The sequence below is a fragment of the Pygocentrus nattereri genome, chromosome 2 (genome assembly GCF_015220715.1).
Source record: "Pygocentrus nattereri isolate fPygNat1 chromosome 2, fPygNat1.pri, whole genome shotgun sequence".
Lineage (NCBI taxonomy): Eukaryota > Metazoa > Chordata > Actinopteri > Characiformes > Serrasalmidae > Pygocentrus > Pygocentrus nattereri.
In genome coordinates, this window is record NC_051212.1 from 37,527,200 (window position 1) to 37,546,737 (window position 19,538).

A 19,538-nucleotide genomic window follows, 5' to 3' on the forward strand; every position below is an offset into this window, starting at 1 on the left:
CATCCAAGGAATCCAAATAAAAACCCCAACCACACGCCGATATCTTTGATCTCTCAGATGGCACTGCCTTAAAAACTGGCATGCTTCACATGCACTTGGGAATACCACAGTCAAGAGACACTGTCTGTTACTGCGTGCATCAATAATGTCCAGAATTATTTCAGATGATTTATGGAAATTACAGATGTTGTCTTCTCTCGGGCAAAGACAGAAAGGACCATCTAGATTGTTAATACACTCAAGTATACACCTAAGTATATTAGTGAATAAAGGAATCAACTTTTTACTCTATTACATTTTGGCCATTCCTATTTAGTTACTGATTCCTTTATGTGATTGTTTTGCTGGTGCCAATATCTGTTCTACTTTGAGATTTGTCACACCTCTAAGCTTTAGCACTTCATTTTAGACCAAAAGAATCCCAAAAAGAGAAGAAAAAGAGAAGAATAGAGTGCAACAAACATCTATCCTCTGCAGATAGATGTTGGATTTCCTAAGAAGTTCTCCTTCAGTCCTGTAAGTTATTCAGTACTTAAGCAGTTTTTTAACCTGATTTTGTACTTTTACTAATGTTAAATGTTAACAAGGTCCTTTCACATTTAATAGTCATTAATTTACTCCAGTATCAATATTTTTTATTTGTGATTGGGTTTGGCTGCTCTACCCACCTCTGTTCTTATATCTACTTTGTGACCTGTTTTTACATCAGTGTGTAAACTGCGCCACTGATAGGCCATCATGACTCCCACAAGAGTCCTAAAGCAGCTTGACAGGTGGCATTTATTCTGACACTAGAGGGGAACAGTGTTATGTGTTTTGTTCCTAGTGTTTATTATGTTTATTATGTTCCTAGTTTATTTATTATTTATTCCCTTCCTCTTCTTTAGTCTGATCAGAGGAGCAGTAAAAAGTTCATGAGTAACAATGAACAGTGTAGTGCTACACAAATGTGTCCTGATAAGGAGTCAAGGTCAAACTTTCATTACACGCTCAATTAGTTGTTGGAAAACACGAAAAACAATTACGATTGTGTTTTATGCTTTATGTTCCTCCACAATGCTCTCCCTCATCAACATCAGCTTTCAGAATGAACAATAGGGGACCACTTTTTATATAAATAATAATTCTATACCACTCGCATAATTTTTGCATGCATAAATGATTTTGCACTTAGAGTCTTAGGCAAAAGTTTGGGTACCACTGGCCAAATGACGTTTTGTTGGCATTCTATGTGAAAATAAGGTACATAACCTCTACAGACAACATACTTCTGCACACTTTTTTGAACAATTACTGTTTATATGCTGAATTTAGCTGGAGAATAAACAATTGAATAATGCCATATTTAAGTTTAATCCCTGTAGAGGATGTTCACTTTTTTCCCCTTAGAAAATCAGAAAACATATCATTTGATCAGGCGTGTTCAAACTTCTGCATATGACTCTGTGTGTCTGACAGACTGTTTGTTTGTCCAGGGTTGCAAATTTGGTCTGACAAAGCTGTGGCCTACATATTGTACTAGCACCACAAAAAAGCTACACATTTCATACATAGGACCAGATTACACAGAGTAACACAGAGCCATGTTCCCATGATGTCTAATTTATATATTTTTGTATTAAAGCAAATCCCTGCTGTTGGAACAAAACCTCCTATCTCCTCCTTCTTACCTTTAACTGAAAGTTATTGGAGAAATATTTTTGTACGTTTGGATCATTTCTGTTGCCCATTCATCATTAATTTTTTACACAACATTAAGGGCAACTGGCCTTTTCAGTTTATGTCAAAAAATGAAACATAAAACAAAAATGGAGATATGAGGTTTTGTCCCAACAGCGAAATAAATCTTTAAAACATACAAAAGGTAGTGAAGCTGTTTTAGTTTGTAATGATGATGCTATATGCTATTACAACTAAGTGGAACATTTTCTGTAATAGAAGTTATGTACTAATAATTTTTTTTTTTCCTTCTCTTTTAATGTTCATCACTACTAGATGATGGTGGTGTCACACAACTACAATAACAATGTTTTAATCTAAATTGCACTATTAAATTTATCAATGAGCTGGGTACCAAAAGGGATACTCTGTAAAACATGATTATGTCTTAACTTTTGTTATACATTAAGGAATCTTAGATTCACTGCTACTGTTTAGGTAACTAGGTAATCAGTCTTTTGCAGTTTTATTTAGTGCTTTAGCTTTAATCTACCTAAAAGGTAACCAAGTTGCTGACAAAAATATTTTATACTAACAATGATCAATAAGCCCCATGACCCTGAGGGAGAAGCGGCTTAGGAAATGATCAATAAGTTTAAAACAAAGAGAAAATAATGAGAACTTATGTATCTCAGGTGAACATTTATATTAAATTATATATACTAAACGTACTTATTAGTGTATATAATTCTCTGGTCTTATGAATTTGCTGTAATCCTGACAGACAGACAAATAAATAAGAAAATAAATAAATAAATAAATAAAAGAATAAGACAAAAGAGCACATTTAATTGAGTATAACTATAGTCAAACACCTGACTTCACTTAACCATGCAAATTTTCATTGGTTACAAAAGTATTTATGGAAAACCCAAACGATTCTGTCAGGCACGTTGCCTCAGGTTACAGTTAGACATATCACAGAAATAATCTTCTGTGTGACCAAAAATACACGCTGTATTATTAAATTACTGTTAAACCACAGAGATGATTTCATGGAAACGCCAGCGTGAGAGTTCAGGTGCACACACACTGATCGTTGCATCAGCTTTACTGAACACGAAGCTTCAGTCTTGTCTGGGTTCATAGAGGAGCATTTATTATCATTATCTCTCTTAACTTGAATGGAGATTAAACTCAGATCATGCAATGTAACATATAAGCTCTCGTCAGTTATGATGAATGTATGCTGAGACGGATCCTCCCTTCTCTAGCACGATATTAGAACAACAACTCTTAAAATTAGCTCTATATCCTTTCATACATACCTGATTTTAAACCTTGTAGCTGTAGGGTATGTTACAAAAAAATCACTCACAATGAGCGAAGACAAAGCAGAAAACAACATCTAACAGTCACTCAAATGATATACATTTTTTCATAGTAATTCTGGCTATATTGCAGGGTAGGGTATGCATACTGTATGTGAGTAGGACGACTGGGTCACAAATAAGTCTTGGTGTCATAGAGTCAAATAAAGAGTGGTCTTCTTACTGAGCACTAAAACCTAATTAACATCCTTTACGTAGTTGTGAATTAGTCATAAAACTGGCAGAAACTTCTGTTATATTTTAGAATATTAGTGCATGTTGAAGGTGAAGGAAGGCCATGCAGAGATGAGGGTGGGGGGTGATATGTGCTGTTTGCTGTCTGTAAACCACTGCAGCCACAAATAAGATCAGAGAGCATCAGTCACTCTGCAGCAGCTCACAGCTGATCAGCTCTGAAAACTGAGCTGAAGCTTCTCTGTTTCTTTTCCTGTAAACACCTTCAGCTGCACTGCATGCAGACCTTCACCACACTTTCCTACCACAGAACTTTCCAGGAGATGCATAATTAAAGCATTAAATGGCACTCATAATTAATAGAACAGAAATGGAAGCAAATTACAGAATTCATTAATAACAGATAGAGGTTTCTGCTAAAGATGTTGATTAATCTGGGAGACATTTAATACATGATGAGTTTGTTGATGTATGTACATACTTAGATTTTTTTTTTTACATATACTGACATTTTACATTTACTTTTACAATTTTTTTATTTAAAGGGGTTGCTTTGCAAGAAAAATGAGACGTGCCTAGTTAAAAAGTAAGTTTTATTACAAGTAGAGTAAAAAAAAACAGATCTGAAACTGAAGCAAGCAGAGTTTACAGCTTCTAGCTATCATCATAGCTAATAAAGTAATTCTGTAAACCTATCCCTTTTAATGACCAAAACAAACCCCCCTTACCTGAGTAGATTCTACTGTACTTAATGAGACAAACTGCCTCACCAGTGTAGATTCTGCTGTACTTAATAAGTTAAACTGCCTCATCTGTGTAGATTCTGCTGTTCCTAATAGGACAAATTGCCTCAAATGTTTAGATTCTACTGTCCTTAATCAGACAAACTGCCTTACCTGTGTAGATTCTACTGTATTTAATAAGACAAACATTCTGGATTTGACTTCATTGTTGTTTGCAGCATTATGAGTGGCACAAAAGACACTTTGAAATCTCATTTGAGCCGTCAGAGCATCTAGACTCAAACACATCTGTAAAACCTGATAGGAATTGCATTTCAAACCACCTCCAAATGTGGCTTAGATCCAATTAGCAAAAATCTCATTTCATTTTCAAATTCTATTTTTTTTAATCAGTGAAAAATTTGAGTTGGGCTGGCAGCCAGGAACAAGGTAAAATTGCCTCACCTGTATATATTCTACTGCACTACTATTCAAATTTTTCACTGCACTAATTTATTTATTTATTTATCAGATTATTTTGTTAATTATTTTTTAAATAAAGAAAGAACAAAGCCTTGAGTTTTAATTATTTTATTAATTTACTGCAAGTACAAACTGTGTCTTGTAGATAAGTATACAGAATTCAACGTACAGAATAAAAACAAAAATGAAATAGAAAAGAAAGGCTTTTCGTGTAGACTACCAGTCAAAAATTTGCAATTACTCCTTTTAAGTTGCTACTTACTGATCTTTATTGCAGTTACCTGTTAAAAACATTTAAACAAGACAGTTTGGAGTTATACAGTATAATGAATAGTGCTGTAGATCATTCCACAATAAATGAAAAGCTGTATAATATTGAGACTGAAATTGCAACAACATCAAAAATATCTTCTATGTCAAATATGTGGTGATTAAATCTTGATGCACAAAAGCTGACAAAGAGTGTTGTTTTTAATAAGTATCACTGACTTCTTACCTATTGCAGAGTCTCCTCTTAAAATCCCTGGCTTATGATAAACTAAGGCTTATTATTCAGTGGCTACAGGGACTTCAATGCAAACGGACCAATTTGAAGTTAATTTGTAGAAGTGTGTACTAAAACGTTGGGATCTTAAGAGATGTCTTTAAGAGGACAAAGCAGCAGCGAAATATGATAAATAAGATTTTTAAATGCAACACATAAAAATGGGAAGAGAAATTATTCACCAGTCTGTTGTGATATGCTTTATATTAAATGTAAGAGAAACTGTGAAAAAAATAATACATAAAATAAAATAATACATAAAATAAGTCCTAGCTCTGGCTAATCAACTGGCAAACTTAGATAAAACTTCCCAATAAAGACAAGAAAATATATTCAGTTGTATGCAAAAGTTTTGAGGTCAAAATAAGTTGAAAATCAGTTACACCTCCTCTACAGAACATACTTAGATATGGCTTTATAAAACACAGAATACAAATGTGCCATAACTTTTCCATGTGCCACATTTTTGTTGTTGTTGTTGTTTTTAAGCAAATGTTGTTCATTTAAGCAAATGAACAGTGATTGAATAAAAATGTGTAGAAGTGTATTCTCTCTATATTATTAGTTTAATTAATTTATTTCCACTTAGAAATTCAACAGAATCTGTCATTTGACCGAGGGCAAATGTACACATCAGTATAGCTCTTGTTTATGAAGCTCTTGGTTTGTTCACTTGTTCCGGTTGGCTAGATTTTCTGCTGACAGTCTCGCTGTTTCCGGCTCTCTTCTTGTACAGTATGACACACACAGCGCAGAAGTAAAGCACGTTCTTACCGAGCAGTGTCAGATACGTAAGACTGAACAGGTACAGTCTGTGCACCAGCACCACTGGACCTGCAGAGAAGAGGGACACAGGACTTTAACTCATTTTAAAACCCGAGGTGGACAAAGTCCACAAATCATGTACTTGAGTTAAAGTAGAGATACCCAAGGTAAAATATTACTCCAGTAAATGTAGAAGTCCTTACTCTAGACCTCAACTTGAGTAAAAGTACTAAAGTATTTGCCTTCAAATGTACTTAAGTATCAAAAGTAAAAGTACTAAAAGATTAATTATGGCTCTGATGTCCTGTTATCATTTTTATAACAAGACTCGCTTCATAAACTCATTTCAGGTGAAAATCCTCCAGCGTCTCTCTTGGTAAATCAGTCTTTTAATCATTAATTAGTGACGCTGACGTCTATTAAAATGATCATAAGCACAAAACACTGAAGGCAAACCGTTTTTATCAGGGAGAACCAAGTGAAATCACTTTTAGAAACAAGCAAACCTTCAGTTTAAGATTACTTTGTAAATTAGTTACAAGTTGAATAAAAACTTGCTTTAAACTCAGGTTCACAAATAAGTTTTCCTTTACTGTATTGATCTGTAGGTCTCTCTTCATAAACATAAACTAAACGTAAGTAATTTACTATAAAATGAAAGTGTTTGTATTAATTCAGAAAAAAAAACATGTCAGTCACGGCTGTATGTGTGTACATATTTCTATATTGTGGTCTATTTGCACAAAGTTAGGTTAGTTCCATCATTTAGGTAAATATATGTGCTCCCAAATTGGTGTCCAGCACCAATGCTAAAATCTGACTGGCCAGCCCAAATACTGCCCTAAGATTTCTGCCACATCTTTTACTTTCACCTTGTTTTTTGCTATCAGTGAAAAAACTCTCTGCAAAAACAAAGTGATTTGTAGCTACAGGTGATTAAACACTAATGAAAACTCGCTTTTGTACACTGTATTCCAATTCTGCTAGTGGACCCCCCTACAACTCACACACTGCACCCTTAACAATATACATGAACAATGAAGTAATATTTCACTCATTATAAACATGCCAGAAATGCAAATCATTACATTAGCTGTCACTTTTACCTTCTTTTTCCTCTTGGTCACGTTCTTTATCTTCATCGTCTAGGTCTTGCTGTTTGTTTTCTGAGGGTGCACAGGTTGGGGCAGGGCCAGGACTTGGGTCAACCTCAACTTTTTTCTCTTCATCTAAGAAATATTAAAACAGCAGTGTGATTTTTGCATACCACGTGGTTCTTCACAAGTTCTTTAGTAAAGGCAATGGCTTTATTTAGAACCATAAGTTCCATGTAGAATCATTTGCACACTCATATTATTCTTTGCACGGTGAAATGGTTTTTCAGAAAGAAGAAGAATGTGTTGTATACAGTTCTATATAGTACCAAAATCTTGACATATAGCAGAACCCTTTTTCAGTGCTACATAAATCGATTTTCAAAAAGGTTCTTTAAAGAATACAATCTTCATCAGTCTGAAGTGCGATTTCACTAAGCAAAGAACATTTAAGCATGCAAATGATTATATATAGAACTCATGTTTCCAAATAGAACCACTGCCTTTACTAAAGAACTCTTTACTAAAGAACCATCTTTTTAAGTGTTACAAGCTTCTTTTTAAAGCTTATAATGCTTGAATAACCTAAATAACTGGATTAAAGTCTGGCCAAAGTTATATAGTTACTAAATAATAGGAAGTTACAGCACTTGCATCAAGCTAGTTAATGAGGAACTGTACAGTACTGTGGAGAAGACATCAGAGAAAAAGTTATTTGACAAGCAGTCTGCGCACCAACCGTCAGAGCTTTATTTTACTGCAAAGGAGGATCGTTTTATTTTTACCTGAAAAATCTTATTCTGCCATGGAGCCACAACAGGGCAGTAGGAGAGCTGTGTGTTGCCAACCCTTGGTCTGGGCGCTAATGTCCATTTTTAACAGTTTATAACAGAGACATTATTTGTTAACACTTTTTAAGGCAGTAGTTATTAAGAATTAATATGTTTTACTTTAGTCACAGTCCTGCTGATTCATTATGTAGTTAGGTCTTTGTGATCTGTTTCCAGGTCATTTGTAAGATCTTTTTTTTTTTCTTAAACCATCGTACGGATCATACAGATGGCCTTGCAACTGTAAAGTGACCCTTTTCTAACATTTGCAAGCCGGTTTGGTCATTATGAATTCAGATTTATTTACCTGTTACCTGTTAATATTCCTTGATTAACATATGACATATATTTCAAAATATTTCAAATATGCTTGCAAATATCACTATTAATTAAACAACTCTTATTAATCAACGCAGTTGCTAACCATTTACCTTATTAATGCATTATTTCAACACATACCACATCTCAAAGCTTGCTTACAAATGCTATTGTTTTATTTACAAGGCCTTTATTAATTGCTAATATTAATCGCTAATAACTTATAATAACATATTGAAAAAAACAGAAGTTCTGCACAGTACTAGTAATCTTTCAGTGCGTTTTATAAATATTGGCATAGTAATTTTTTTCTTTGAATTTTACATCACTGAAATGTCTGATTTTACTCATATTTGATTTTATTGCCCATATTTACCACGGGTGCAAATAATTTTGGAGAGCATAGCACACTGAAATCTGCCAAAATGTTGGACTAATTGAATGTACTAAGATAAATGTGCTCATCCTGGTTTTATGATTTCAAATCCACTGTAAAGAAACATGTAATTTACCGGAGCTATTTGTTTGGATGGTGACACTCTGCTCATTTTCATGATGGACAGAGCAGGTATATGAAGTAGAACTTGCTTTCTGCTGGTCTACGATGAGCATGCTGGTCACTTTGAGCTCCTGACCCTCGTCTTTCTGCTCCAGCAGGTCATAGGTGTCTGACTGCTTCACCTCCGTGCCGCTTGCATCCTTCCACGTGAACCTCACCAGGTCTGGAAACATGCCCCTGGCCTGACACAGCAGTGTGCGCTTCCCATTGTTTGGTTTAGAGATGGGGTATGCTGACAGCTTAAGAGACTTTACTGGAGAGTCTGTCTCAACACAGAATGTTGGAGAAAGTGAGGGATCAATAATAGGTTTCTTGCACACTGAAATGTGAAGTTCTTCTTTAGATAATTCACTCTATACAGAGAAGCTCCTTAATTTCTACTTTAGCTAATAAGCTCTATACAGAGAATCTCCCTAATCACTACTTTAGCTAATAAACTCTATACAGAGAAGCTCCCTAATCACTACTTTAGCTAATTCACTCTATACAGAGAAGCTCCCTAATCACTACTTTAGCTAATGAACTCTATACAGAGAAGCTCCCTAATCACTACTTTAGCTAATAAACTCTATACAGAGAAACTCCCTAATCACTACTCTTAGCTAATAAACTCTATACAGAGAAGCTCCCTAATCACTACTTTAGCTAATAAACTCTATACAGAGAAGCTCCCTAATCACTACTTTAGCTAATAAACTCTATACAGAGAAACTCCCTAATCACTACTTTTAGCTAATAAACTCTATACAGAGAAACTCCCTAATCACTACTTTTAGCTAATTCACTCTGTACAGAGAAGCTCCCTAATCACTACTTTAGCTAATAAACTCTATACAGAGAAACTCCCTAATCACTACTTTTAGCTAATTCACTCTATACAGAGAAGTTCCCTAATCACTACTTTTAGCTAATAAACTATATACAGAGAAGCTCCCTAATCACTACTTTAGCTAATAAACTCTATACAGAGAAGCTCCCTAATCACTACTTTTAGCTAATAAACTCTATACAGAGAAACTCCCTAATCACTACTTTTAGCTAATTCACTCTGTACAGAGAAGCTCCCTAATCACTACTTTAGCTAATAAACTCTATACAGAGAAACTCCCTAATCACTACTTTTAGCTAATTCACTCTATACAGAGAAACTCCCTAATCACTACGTTAGCTAATAAACTCTATACAGAGAAGCTCCCTAATCACTACTTTAGCTAATAAACTCTATACAGAGAAGTTCCCTAATCACTACTTTTAGCTAATTCACTCTATACAGAGAAACTCCCTAATCACTACTTAGCTAATAAACTCTATACAGAGAAACACCCTAATCACTACTTTTAGCTAATAAACTCTATACAGAGAAACTCCTTAATCACTACTTAGCTAATAAACTCTATACAGAGAAACTCCCTAATCGCTACTTTTAGCTAATTCACTCTATACAGAGAAACTCCCTAATCACTACGTTAGCTAATAAACTCTATACAGAGAAGCTCCCTAATCACTACTTTAGCTAATAAACTCTATACAGAGAAGTTCCCTAATCACTACTTTTAGCTAATTCACTCTATACAGAGAAACTCCCTAATCACTACTTAGCTAATAAACTCTATACAGAGAAACACCATAATCACTACTTTTAGCTAATAAACTCTATACAGAGAAACTCCTTAATCACTACTTAGCTAATAAACTCTATACAGAGAAGCTCCCTAATCACTACTTTAGCTAATAAACTCTATACAGAGAAGCTCCCTAATCACTACTTTAGCTAATAAACTCTATACAGAGAAGCTCCCTAATCACTACTTTAGCTAATAAACTCTATACAGAGAAACTCCCTAATCACTACGTTAGCTAATAAACTCTATACAGAGAAGTTCCCTAATCACTACTTTTAGCTAATAAACTCTATACAGAGAAGTTCCCTAATCACTACTTAGCTAATAAACTCTATACAGAGAAGCTCCCTAATCACTACTTTAGCTAATAAACTCTATACAGAGAAACTCCCTAATCACTACTTTAGCTAATAAACTCTATACAGAGAAACTCCCTAATCACTACTTTAGCTAATAAACTCTATACAGAGAAACTCCCTAATCACTACTTTTAGCTAATAAACTCTATACAGAGAAACTCCCTAATCACTACTTTTAGCTAATTCACTCTGTACAGAGAAGCTCCCTAATCACTACTTTAGCTAATAAACTCTATACAGAGAAACTCCCTAATCACTACTTTTAGCTAATTCACTCTATACAGAGAAACTCCCTAATCACTACTTTTAGCTAATAAACTCTATACAGAGAAACTCCCTAATCACTACTTTTAGCTAATTCACTCTGTACAGAGAAGCTCCCTAATCACTACTTTAGCTAATAAACTCTATACAGAGAAACTCCCTAATCACTACTTTAGCTAATAAACTCTATACAGAGAAACTCCCTAATCACTACGTTAGCTAATAAACTCTATACAGAGAAGCTCCCTAATCACTACTTTAGCTAATAAACTCTATACAGAGAAGCTCCCTAATCACTACTTTTAACTAATTCACTCTATACAGAGAAACTCCCTAATCACTACTTAGCTAATAAACTCTATACAGAGAAACACCCTAATCACTACTTTTAGCTAATAAACTCTATACAGAGAAACTCCCTAATCACTACTTTTAGCTAATTCACTCTGTACAGAGAAACTCCCTAATCACTACTTTTAGCTAATAAACTCTATACAGAGAAACTCCCTAATCACTACTTTTAGCTAATTCACTCTATACAGAGAAACTCCCTAATCACTACGTTAGCTAATAAACTCTATACAGAGAAGCTCCCTAATCACTACTTACCTAATAAACTCTATACAGAGAAACACCCTAATCACTACTTTTAGCTAATAAACTCTATACAGAGAAACTCCCTAATCACTACTTTTAGCTAATTCACTCTATACAGAGAAACTCCCTAATCACTACGTTAGCTAATAAACTCTATACAGAGAAGCTCCCTAATCACTACTTTAGCTAATAAACTCTATACAGAGAAGTTCCCTAATCACTACTTTTAGCTAATTCACTCTATACAGAGAAACTCCCTAATCACTACTTAGCTAATAAACTCTATACAGAGAAACACCCTAATCACTACTTTTAGCTAATAAACTCTATACAGAGAAACTCCCTAATCACTACTTTTAGCTAATTCACTCTGTACAGAGAAACTCCCTAATCACTACTTTTAGCTAATAAACTCTATACAGAGAAACTCCCTAATCACTACTTTTAGCTAATTCACTCTATACAGAGAAACTCCCTAATCACTACGTTAGCTAATAAACTCTATACAGAGAAGCTCCCTAATCACTACTTTAGCTAATAAACTCTATACAGAGAAGTTCCCTAATCACTACTTTTAGCTAATTCACTCTATACAGAGAAACTCCCTAATCACTACTTAGCTAATAAACTCTATACAGAGAAACACCCTAATCACTACTTTTAGCTAATAAACTCTATACAGAGAAACTCCCTAATCACTACTTTTAGCTAATTCACTCTGTACAGAGAAGCTCCCTAATCACTACTTTAGCTAATAAACTCTATACAGAGAAGCTCCCTAATCACTACTTTAGCTAATAAACTCTATACAGAGAAACTCCCTAATCACTACTTTTAGCTAATAAACTCTATACAGAGAAACTCCCTAATCACTACTTTTAGCTAATTCACTCTGTACAGAGAAGCTCCCTAATCACTACTTTAGCTAATAAACTCTATACAGAGAAACTCCCTAATCACTACTTTAGCTAATAAACTCTATACAGAGAAACTCCCTAATCACTACGTTAGCTAATAAACTCTATACAGAGAAGCTCCCTAATCACTACTTTAGCTAATAAACTCTATACAGAGAAGCTCCCTAATCACTACTTTTAGCTAATTCACTCTATACAGAGAAACTCCCTAATCACTACTTAGCTAATAAACTCTATACAGAGAAACACCCTAATCACTACTTTTAGCTAATAAACTCTATACAGAGAAACTCCCTAATCACTACTTTTAGCTAATTCACTCTGTACAGAGAAACTCCCTAATCACTACTTTTAGCTAATTCACTCTGTACAGAGAAACTCCCTAATCACTACTTTTAGCTAATAAACTCTATACAGAGAAACTCCCTAATCACTACTTTTAGCTAATTCACTCTATACAGAGAAACTCCCTAATCACTACGTTAGCTAATAAACTCTATACAGAGAAGCTCCCTAATCACTACTTTAGCTAATAAACTCTATACAGAGAAGTTCCCTAATCACTACTTTTAGCTAATTCACTCTATACAGAGAAACTCCCTAATCACTACTTAGCTAATAAACTCTATACAGAGAAACACCCTAATCACTACTTTTAGCTAATAAACTCTATACAGAGAAACTCCTTAATCACTACTTAGCTAATAAACTCTATACAGAGAAGCTCCCTAATCACTACTTTAGCTAATAAACTCTATACAGAGAAGCTCCCTAATCACTACTTATCTAATAAACTCTATACAGAGAAGCTCCCTAATCACTACTTTAGCTAATAAACTCTATACAGAGAAGCTCCCTAATCACTACTTTAGCTAATAAACTCTATACAGAGAAACACCCTAATCACTACTTTTAGCTAATAAACTCTATACAGAGAAACTCCCTAATCACTACTTTTAGCTAATTCACTCTGTACAGAGAAGCTCCCTAATCACTACTTTAGCTAATAAACTCTATACAGAGAAGCTCCCTAATCACTACTTTAGCTAATAAACTCTATACAGAGAAACTCCCTAATCACTACTTTTAGCTAATAAACTCTATACAGAGAAACTCCCTAATCACTACTTTTAGCTAATTCACTCTGTACAGAGAAGCTCCCTAATCACTACTTTAGCTAATAAACTCTATACAGAGAAACTCCCTAATCACTACTTTAGCTAATAAACTCTATACAGAGAAACTCCCTAATCACTACGTTAGCTAATAAACTCTATACAGAGAAGCTCCCTAATCACTACTTTAGCTAATAAACTCTATACAGAGAAGCTCCCTAATCACTACTTTTAGCTAATTCACTCTATACAGAGAAACTCCCTAATCACTACTTAGCTAATAAACTCTATACAGAGAAACACCCTAATCACTACTTTTAGCTAATAAACTCTATACAGAGAAACTCCCTAATCACTACTTTTAGCTAATTCACTCTGTACAGAGAAACTCCCTAATCACTACTTTTAGCTAATAAACTCTATACAGAGAAACTCCCTAATCACTACTTTTAGCTAATTCACTCTGTACAGAGAAGCTCCCTAATCACTACTTTAGCTAATAAACTCTATACAGAGAAACTCCCTAATCACTACTTTAGCTAATAAACTCTATACAGAGAAACTCCCTAATCACTACGTTAGCTAATAAACTCTATACAGAGAAGCTCCCTAATCACTACTTTAGCTAATAAACTCTATACAGAGAAACTCCCTAATCACTACGTTAGCTAATAAACTCTATACAGAGAAGCTCCCTAATCACTACTTAGCTAATAAACTCTATACAGAGAAACACCCTAATCACTACTTTTAGCTAATAAACTCTATACAGAGAAACTCCCTAATCACTACTTTTAGCTAATTCACTCTGTACAGAGAAACTCCCTAATCACTACTTTTAGCTAATAAACTCTATACAGAGAAACTCCCTAATCACTACTTTTAGCTAATTCACTCTATACAGAAAACTCCCTAATCACTACGTTAGCTAATAAACTCTATACAGAGAAGCTCCCTAATCACTACTTTAGCTAATAAACTCTATACAGAGAAGCTCCCTAATCACTACTTTTAGCTAATTCACTCTATACAGAGAAACTCCCTAATCACTACTTAGCTAATAAACTCTATACAGAGAAACACCCTAATCACTACTTTTAGCTAATAAACTCTATACAGAGAAACTCCCTAATCACTACTTAGCTAATAAACTCTATACAGAGAAGCTCCCTAATCACTACTTTAGCTAATAAACTCTATACAGAGAAGCTCCCTAATCACTACTTAGCTAATAAACTCTATACAGAGAAACACCCTAATCACTACTTTAGCTAATAAACTCTATACATAGAAACTCCCTAATCACTACTTTAGCTAATAAACTCTATACAGAGAAGCTCCCTAATCACTACTTTTAGCTAATTCACTCTATACAGAGAAACTCCCTAATCACTACTTAGCTAATAAACTCTATACAGAGAAACATCCTAATCACTACTTTTAGCTAATAAACTCTATACAGAGAAACTCCCTAATCACTACTTTTAGCTAATTCACTCTGTACAGAGAAACTCCCTAATCACTACTTTTAGCTAATAAACTCTATACAGAGAAACTCCCTAATCACTACTTTTAGCTAATTCACTCTATACAGAGAAACTCCCTAATCACTACGTTAGCTAATAAACTCTATACAGAGAAGCTCCCTAATCACTACTTTAGCTAATAAACTCTATACAGAGAAGTTCCCTAATCACTACTTTTAGCTAATTCACTCTATACAGAGAAACTCCCTAATCACTACTTAGCTAATAAACTCTATACAGAGAAACACCCTAATCACTACTTTTAGCTAATAAACTCTATACAGAGAAACTCCTTAATCACTACTTAGCTAATAAACTCTATACAGAGAAGCTCCCTAATCACTACTTTAGCTAATAAACTCTATACAGAGAAGCTCCCTAATCACTACTTATCTAATAAACTCTATACAGAGAAGCTCCCTAATCACTACTTTAGCTAATAAACTCTATACAGAGAAACTCCCTAATCACTACTTAGCTAATAAACTCTATACAGAGAAACACCCTAATCACTACTTTAGCTAATGAACTCTATACATAGAAACTCCCTAATCACTACTTTAGCTAATAAACTCTATACAGAGAAACTCCCTAATCACTACTTTAGCTAATAAACTCTATACAGAGAAGCTCCCTAATCACTACTTTAGCTAATAAACTATATACAGAGAAGCTCCCTAATCACTACTTTAGCTAATAAACTCTATACAGAGAAGCTCCCTAATCACTACTTTAGCTAATAAACTCTATACAGAGAAGCTCCCTAATCACTACTTATCTAATAAACTCTATACAGAGAAGCTCCCTAATCACTACTTTAGCTAATAAACTCTATACAGAGAAGCTCCCTAATCACTACTTAGCTAATAAACTCTATACAGAGAAACACCCTAATCACTACTTTAGCTAATAAACTCTATACAGAGAAACTCCCTAATCACTACTTTAGCTAATAAACTCTATACAGAGAAACTCCCTAATCACTACTTTAGCTAATAAACTATATACAGAGAAGCTCCCTAATCACTACTTTAGCTAATAAACTCTATACAGAGAAACTCCCTAATCACTACTTTAGCTAATAAACTATATACAGAGAAGCTCCCTAATCACTACTTTAGCTAATAAACTCTATAGAGAAACTCCCTAATCACTATCTTAGCTAATAAACTTGTTGTATTCCAATTTGATGACTCAGAAGAACCATGCAGTACGAAAACAAGTTAACTTTTAATGTAACGTAAAATGCAGTACAGTCGTTTCCTTTCGCGCACACTTGCCTAGCCCTACTTCACTCCACTTCTAGCACAACTCTGAACTCTCTCATACCACTGGCTCCCCCTAGCGGTTATCCCCAGACACCACAAAACTCTATACAGAGAAGCTCCCTAATCACTACTTTAGCTAATAAACTCTATACAGAGAAGCTCCCAATCACTACTTTAGCTAATTCACTCAATACAGAGAAGTTCCCTAATCACTACTTTAGATACTTTTGCACAAATTATTAGTATTATTATTTTCTGTTTTTGTTTTTATTATTGGTATTATAGAAGATATTGACAATAATTTCAGTTACTTAACTTCAAATGGCACATTTTTTTCCAGATTGTTAAATGTTTAGGCTCAAATTTGCACACCATGGATGAAATTGATGAACAATAAATAAACCAATAAATAAGGTTCACTATGATTTCCAGAAACATGATCTTCTCTGAAATATAGAAGGAGAACACAATAGAGAAATGGATAGTGGAGCTAGATAACAAAGTACAGATTTTTACAAATCATAGTGTAACAGAAGTAATGTTTTTTATTATGTCCCACCTCTGGGAAAGGCAATTGTCTCAGCATGTTACAACTGAAGTTCCCCAGCTCAGCCTTGCTTTTTAATTAATTTTTCAATTAAAAATGTACATTTTAAATATTTAACTTACATACTTTATTTAAAATGTATATAAAAATATAATCTACCATTCCACTCAGAATGATAACGTTTACTAACAGACTGAAACAATGACAACTACTAACAGATTTGGCAGATTAATACAATAAAAGATAGATATACTGCACCATTACTCTGAATTTGAAGTCACTTGTTATATTAATATATTAATTTAACATATTAATTCGTAATAATTTTTGATATTTTTAATACAACAACTTTAAATCTTGTAAACTATACATTAAAAGTATTTTAGATGTTGTGTTCACTATTTTACTACTATATATTATAAAGCAGACACTGTAATTCTCTATGTACAGTTTCAGTTACAGGAATTTTCGACAAGTTTCACACTTTTCACACTCTGGAAGTTACATTTATTCTAAATTAACTTCAGTATTGATATAATGCAGCCTCCTGCTAATCATTTGAAAGTTGAGGAATACAGAACTAGCATACTGAATTAATTGTATATGTTGCATCTTGGTTGTATATAATTAAAATAGTGGCAGTCTTTTCTTTATTAATTTAATTTATAAACATTAGGCCTACAAATTTTTTCTTCATCTGACAGGACTTTAGTAAATGAGGTAAAGACTATTGCAACAAAAGAACTTCCAATCTTCTTCAAGATGGAAATTCTGAGGTAAAGAACATTACACTGAACTCAGTTTGTTTATTAAAATGATTTATTTTAAAATAATTTATTTATAAAAAACATTTCAGTCCTTCACTCATTCACAGGGTTTATTTTGTACATTCTGACTTGCTTCGTTTAACTTCTATTACATTTTTACTGTTTTTTTTTTCCTTGTTTTCTTTCTAACTTTCTAAAATTATTTTATACTTCTTAGAGGACTGTATACATATTCCCATATCCAATTTTAGAAGAATCCTTCAGATGAATAGAATATAATGAAGTCATTCAGAGTGACAGTTGGAACTGCAATAGGCTTTACTTTCATTATTACAAAGAAGCAGAAACACATACAATGTGTATATGCAAAAGTCTCAACAACTCTGATCAAATAACATGTTTTGTTGTTTTTCTAAGTGAAAATAAGTAACTCATCTGCTACAGAGAACACTCTTAAATATAGCATCTTTCTGCACATTTTAGTGCACAAATTCTATTTGTATGTTGAATTTAACATACTGGAAAACACACACACACACACACACACACACACACACACACATACACACACACATACATCTTCTAAGCTGCTTCTATACTGGAAAACATATAATATAAAATGTGCCATAACTTTTGTAAAGGCCATGTTTCATGCTTTATTTTCTCCCAGTATGTTGAATTCAGCAAATAAAAAGTAACTGTTCATCAAAAAAGTGTTCTCTATAGAAGATGTGTGACTTATTTTCACTCAGAAAATCAACAAAACATGTCATTTGACCAGGGGAGGCTAAACTTTTGCATGTGACTGAACACGGTTGTTTCACTCCACTGCAAAATTGTGTGAATGTCATATTTGTTTCTGTGCCCAACTAAGAAGGTCTATAAATGAAAAAGTAAACTGAGACAAGGTCTGATCCAGAGCTGAGAACTATTTTTATATTAAGTCAGAAAACATACAAACACATTTCAGATCGGTTTTGCAGGGACAGTTTGCACAGAAATCATGTTCATAATTTGTTGAGTTTGAAATAGTTTGATATGTTTATACAGCAATATCTGGCATTACACTTGTTACGCATACAATCTGTAAGAAATACCTTTGGTCAAAATACTAATCTTGCAAATTAAATAAATACAGCCTCATCCAAAGTAACTGAAAGATTCCAGCTTTAGATTTAGAGTCAGATGCATTTTTTTATTGTCAACTTCTCCTGGTTTCTCATTCACATGTATAAACATTATAAATAATGCAATTGTCTTACCTGTGACATAAAGTCTTGTCCCTGAGCCGAAGACTTTCTCATTGCCACAGTGTGACATTCAAGAACAAAAAGTGCTGAATTGACTTTCTGTCATCTTCAAGTCCCTTCATGATCAGTGAGTATATTTACCGGGATTTCTTTTAGCATTTTTATGGTCATTTTTAGAGAGCAAAAATCAGAGTAAATTTAAATTTTAGGTTGAACCAAGTGTCTTAACAAAAGACTAAGAGCAATGAAACACTGTTAATCTGACCACTAGGTGCTGCCATACAAGCCCTTAATCTGTCATACTCAGTGCAAAAGGTGGATATTATTCTTCGTCATTTTTTCCCTTTTGTTTGTTTTTTTATGGTGGTACAAATAGAAATTGTTCTAGGACAACCCCCATCCCCTGGTGCAATAGCATGTTGCTAAATCATCAGTTGTCTGATTAGGGATTACCAGTCATTCCAATTTACCCCTTTTCATGCACACTATAACTAATTTAAAGCTCTGACCAATCAAAACTGTATATGAGCCACTGTTTGGTCTTATACATAATTTATATTTTCATGACACATCGCACATCCCTAACATGCAGCCAGTAGTGTGAGCAGACTCTTGCACAGAAGATCCTGACACAGGTAAAACTATCATGTGATCACAAAAATCTGCCCTGCGATGGACTAGTGACCTGTCCAGGGTGCCCGCTCACTGTTGGTATAGGCTCCAGCAACCCCCTATTCCCCAAGACCAAGGGTGATAAGTGTTTTAGA

The 19,538-nt window shown here is 34.0% G+C and overlaps 1 protein-coding gene across 2 annotated transcripts in view; it reads right to left on the reverse strand.

Moving 5' to 3' along the window:
* Nucleotides 1-4,521: 4,521 nt before the first annotated feature.
* Nucleotides 4,522-19,538, reverse strand: part of LOC108437245 (immunoglobulin lambda-1 light chain-like) — a 29,012-nt gene continuing 13,995 nt past the window's right edge. The window contains exons 3-6 of one of the 2 annotated variants that reach the window (XM_017714216.2): nt 18,784-18,825; nt 8,493-8,801; nt 6,845-6,967; nt 4,522-5,807 (exon numbers count right to left, since the gene is read on the reverse strand). In XM_017714216.2, coding sequence (XP_017569705.1) covers nt 5,623-5,807; nt 6,845-6,967; nt 8,493-8,801; nt 18,784-18,825 — 659 coding nt within the window. In that variant the 3' untranslated portion in view covers nt 4,522-5,622. Of the gene's footprint in view, nt 5,831-6,844; nt 6,968-8,492; nt 8,802-18,783; nt 18,826-19,538 lie in introns of both variants that reach the window. The other variant, XM_037545730.1, reaches the window with a different exon arrangement.